The sequence below is a fragment of the Mastomys coucha genome, unplaced genomic scaffold (genome assembly GCF_008632895.1).
Source record: "Mastomys coucha isolate ucsf_1 unplaced genomic scaffold, UCSF_Mcou_1 pScaffold21, whole genome shotgun sequence".
Classification (NCBI taxonomy): domain Eukaryota; kingdom Metazoa; phylum Chordata; class Mammalia; order Rodentia; family Muridae; genus Mastomys; species Mastomys coucha.
The window spans coordinates 177790341-177795340 of record NW_022196904.1 but is presented as its reverse complement, the minus strand read 5'-3'; the positions used below and the strand labels follow the sequence as shown (position 1 = coordinate 177795340).

General features: G+C 49.2%; 1 protein-coding gene across 6 annotated transcripts in view; it reads right to left on the bottom strand.

Annotated features, from left to right (window-relative positions):
• The window catches only part of Sfxn2 (sideroflexin 2), a 21818-nt gene that overhangs the window by 10860 nt on the left and 5958 nt on the right, over positions 1–5000 (bottom strand). For 3 of the 6 annotated variants that reach the window (XM_031390577.1, XM_031390579.1, XM_031390578.1), the window contains exons 2-4: positions 3962–4089; positions 1679–1862; positions 1357–1527 (exon numbers count right to left, since the gene is read on the bottom strand). In XM_031390577.1, coding sequence (XP_031246437.1) covers positions 1357–1527; positions 1679–1862; positions 3962–3986 — 380 coding nt within the window. In that variant the 5' untranslated portion in view covers positions 3987–4089. Of the gene's footprint in view, positions 1–1356; positions 1528–1678; positions 1863–2470; positions 3702–3961; positions 4090–5000 lie in introns of those variants that run through there. The other 3 variants (XM_031390576.1, XM_031390580.1, XM_031390581.1) reach the window with 2 other exon arrangements.

Here is a 5000-nt window from a genome sequence, read left to right as displayed (position 1 = left end):
TTTTTTTTCTGAGACTGGGTTCCTATGTTTAGCCCTGACTGTCCTAGAACTCACTCTGTAGACCAGGCTGGCCTCAAATTCACAGAGATCTTTCCTGCCTCTGCCTCCAAGTGCTGGGATTAAGAAGTACACCACCTGGCAAAAGGGTTTTTTTGGTTTTGGTTTTGGGTTTTTGTTTGTTTGTTTGTTTGTTTGTTTTTCGAGACAGGGTTTCTCTCTGTAGCCCCGGCTATCCTGGAACTCACTCTGTAGACCAGGCTGGCCTCGAACTCGGAAATCCGCCTGCCTCTTGCCTCCCAAGTGCTAGGATTAAAGGCGTGCGCCACCACCGCCCTGCTGGTTTTGGTTTTTTAAAAAAAGAAGACTTATTTGGGGGCTGGAGAGATGGCTCAGTGGTTAAGAGAACTGACTGCTTTTCCACAGATCCTGAGTTCAAATCCCAGCAACTACACAGTGGCTCACAACTATCTGTAATGGGATCCAATGCCCTCTTCTGGTGTGTCTGAAGACAGCTACAGTGTATTTACATATAATAATAAATCTTTGGGGCTGGAGCGAGTGGGGCCCAAGCAAGCAGAGCCAGAGCAAGCAGAGGTCCTGAGTTCAATTCCCAGCAACCACATGATGGCTCACAACCATCTGTATAGCTACAGTGTACTCATGTGTGTATATATATACACATACAAAGTAAATAAATAAATCTTTAAAAACAAAAGACTTATTCGGGCTGGAGAGATGGCTCAGCGGTTCAAAGTATTGACTGCTCTTCCGATGGTCCTAAGTTCAAATCCCAGCAATCACATGGTGGCTGACAAACATCTGTAATGGGATCTGATGCCCTCTTCTGGTGTGTCTAAAGACAGTAAGAGTGTACTCACATACATACAATATTTTTTTTTAAAAAAAGTGGATCTTCCCACTTCAAATTATTAAAAAAAAAAAAAGAAAGAAAAGACTTCAAGTACTATAGAGGTAGAGGCAGATTGAGTCTCTGTGAGTTCAAAGTTAGCCTAATCTACATAGAGGTCAGCCAGGGTTATATAGTGAGACTCTCAAAACAGCAAGATTAGTAATAATAATAGTAAGTAATAGTATAGCACTCCTCCGGACAGCCAGCCGACTGAGCACTCCAGGTCTGCCTGAGTCACCTCCAGGCCCCTGAAGTTCTGAGTGAGGTCACTTAGCCTCCAGAGTCCTGTCTAGCAAAGGGAGATGACAGAGCGAGCGCATGTGCGTAGGGCTGAGAGAGGGAAAGGCCATTCACAGAAGGAACTTAGCACAGCGCCCAGTACCCGGTAAGTGACTGATGAAAAGGACTGTTAGTACAGCTTGGCCCCTCCTCCATCCTGGACTCACCTGTAGAACTGGAGCATGAAGCCAGTGATGATCATGCCACCAGGGACCTGAAAGGACATCCGCCCGATGACATTCATCTTCTCCCCAGTGTCAGGGTGGAAGGCGGAGTCATAAAGCTTCTTAGCATACAGCAGCTGCTCCACCTGAGTGCCAGGCGGCACAAGTCCCATCCTGCCACCCAAGGACAACATCAGTGACCCCTTGACCTGATCCCAGCCTCCTGTCTCTCTGCTCTTCTCCAGCTTCTCCCTCCCCTAGAGAGCCCAGCAATGTTATGCAGGTTCCTCCAGCCCCTCCCACCCACCCCCTGCCCCCCACTCACCTGCTCCTCTCCACCACCACCTTGGCCCAGTCCAGCTCCTGCTCAGATGCAAAGACAGTGCGAGGATCCGTGATATTGAAAAAGTGCTTCACACGTCCGAGGAAAGAGCACTGGTCCCAGCGGGGAGCGTCAATGTTAAAGCCAGACAGATCAGCCTCCATATTGTTCAAATACAGACTACAGACTTAAGGAAGAAACAAAGAATGAGAGTCCGTCCCTTAACCTTAGAGGCCCTGGCAGTCAGGGACCCTAAGCATCCCCTGTGATGATCTAGGGGCCTGTGTTGGTTGGTATAAGCTCAGCCTAGGGAGTGGCCCGGTTAGAAGGTATGGCCCTGTTAGAGTAGGTGTGGGCTATAAGACCCTCATCCTAGCTGTGTGGAAGCCAGTATTTTGCTAGCAGCCTTCAGATGAAGATGTAGAACTCTCAGCTCCTCCTGCACCCTGCCTGCCTTGATAATGGACTGAACCTCTGAAACTGTAAACCAACCCCAATTAAATATTGTCTTTATAAGAGTTGCCTTAGTCGTGGTGTCTGTTCACAGCAGTAAAACCCTCACTAAGACAGGGCCCCTACGAATGGTGATCGAACACCATCTGCCAACAAGCATTTCCTGGTCCGCGTTAGTAGCCAGCTTTGTGCTTGATCACACTAAGGGAGAGAGTGCCTGCCACAGAGGAGCTCGGTCTGACTCAGCAGTAAGACCTCATCAGGACTAGCATAATATCCCCTGGTACTAGCAGGGAAAGAGCAAAAGGAGGCATTCTGAAATAGAAGCTCTCTGCTCCTCACCAGGCCTGCCTTCAGAGAAACTTTGCACGGCAGTCCAACCAACATGTTGGCAAGAGTGTGAGGTGGTTAGGCACATTGTGTTTGCAGTCAGGAAGCAGAGAATCGTGAAATGCTGGCATCCAGTCTCCTATAGCTCCCTTCATCGAAGGGGGCTGGGGAATGGCCCCGGACATCAGTGCAAAGGGCAGGGCACAGGCTCGCCAGGAGATACACCTGACTTGTCTGATCTCAGCAGCTTCCTAAAGCCTTGGCATTGGAGTTGGCAGCCTGTTCTTCTTACACTTTGGATGCCTGGAAATCCAAAAGGACAGTTCTAATTCTACTGCGAGTCCAAGTAGTCCGGCTCCTTCCATCCACAGCTGTGGTGGTCACTGTGCCCCTGGGCAACCAAACTTGGGAAAACAGTTCCACAAGTGGTTGTCTTAAGCAGCAGGGGCTCTCTCCTCCCAACTGAATCTGCATTTCTTCCAAGCGGAGCCTTGGATGGATAAATGGTCTGCAGGACATCTTCCTCGTTGCCCATCCGAGTGAAAAAGAACAGAGCTTCTTCTCATCCCTTTCACAAACGTAGCTGCTTGTGACCCTGTGGTCCAGGCTGTGAACCTCTGCTTCGCGTCTTTCCGCCACTGTGTGTCTAAGATCAGTGAGCGGAGCGGTAACCACGAGGCAGCCTAGATGTCATGCTGTCTCCAAATTTCCAAACAATTTCGCCAAAACACCAAAACAAATTCCTTTTTAACTTGTCCTCACTCGACCTTCATGGTATGAGCAGAATGCCTAGGAACTACCAGGACGGACCATGGATGCTCTCCAGCCCTGTTCCCAGGAGGGCCCTTGCTTCCTCCTGGAAGCTCCAGAGGCAGGCTTCCACCATCTGCATTTCTCTCAGCTTTCTCATGTTTCAAACTCCAACCAAGTGTGCCCACTGGGTACTGCGCATCTGAGGGCTTTCATAGCTGGTGGCTGCAAACTCATCCATCCCTCCTGCACACCTAAGGCCTGCAGGCCACGTGACCAGGTTGGAACACAGGAGAGCGCCTTTCCTTGCAATTTCAGGGCTACGTTCTTGTCGCAACAACAAAACAAAGCATGAAAGTTAGGAAAGGGGGCGGGTGTTCTGGCTCATGGTTCATAAGAATGCATCCCACCAGCAGAGAGGTAGGCCTGGCGGTGGGAGACAGAGGCAGCTGGGCACAGAGCGTGTCAGCATCAGAAAGCAGTGAGAGAAAGCTGGTGCCCACCTTGCATCGCTCCAGGACCTAAGCCCAGGGTTGGTGCCAACCACGTTTAAAGTGCATCTTCCCCCCACCCCCAGTCAAATCTCTCTGAAGACACCCCCACAGCATGTTCAGGAGTGTGTCTCCTAAGTGATTTTAAGGCAAGCTGACAGTGGAGCGTAACCATCAAGAGGGTCATTTGTGGTTTTGTTTTGTTTTTTTTTTTTTCTTTTCTTTTTTTTAAAGGACCACCTTACTTAACTTAAATATTCACCTGTAAAGTTGGCAAATGTTTTCATTTTGCTCAATGGCTGTCCTGAGGCCTAGCATGGAGTAGTGTCCTGGGGGAAAGTCCAGCTTGCAGCAGGCAGGTATTACAGCTTGAAAGTACAGAGGCATAGGCTAGAAGGCAAAGAACAGCATCACAACCACCCAGTCACTTAAGCTAAAATTTGAGGAGGGAGGAAGAGGGAGGGGGAAGGGGAAGGGAGGGAGGGGCCGGGAGGGAGGGAGGGAGGGAGCATGCAGAAGATAAGCCCTGAAGAACTGCTATGTTTAAGAGGCGAACAAAGATAGGTGGTCTCAAAAGGAATGCAGTGGCAAGGAATGCAGGAGAGAGAGGCAGGTGGAAGCAATCGGTGGGGAAATGGAGAATAGAGGTCAACTTCTACATTGTTGTAGTTATTAGGGTGGGAGAGAACTTAGGTTGGTCCCCTGCAGAAACTGAACAGAAAGGCCAACAGCACTTATGCCTGTTCTTAAAATGGCCTTAAGTAATGATGTCTGGAGATGGCAGAAGTGATCGCTGACAGAATTCAGATTTCTGCCCCCCCTTCTCTCCTTGACCCCTGTAGGATAAGCCAATATCAAAGGTGTTTCCCTCAATCCAACTGTGCGCAAGGTGGAGGGAAGGGGTTCACTTCCTAGGCACAAGAGGACTTCCTAAACCGGGCGCACGCCTTTAATCCCAGCACTTGGGAGGCAGAGGCAGAGGCAGAGGCAGGCGGATTTCTGAGTTCGAGGCCAGCCTGGTCTATAGAGTGAGTTCCAGGACAGCCAGGGCTATACAGAGAAACCCTGTCTCAATAATAATATTGATAATAATAATAATAATAATAATAATAATAATAATAATAATAATAAAAAGAGGACTTCCTAGACACCACAGGAAGCTAAGAGGAGTCTAACTGCCAAGTCGCATATTTTCTTGGTTGGCAGAGCCACAGGCTGAGGACAGCTTGACTGAGAGCAATGGAGCAAACTGCCAAGCTTCCAATACACACACACACGTGCACATGCCATCTATACACACA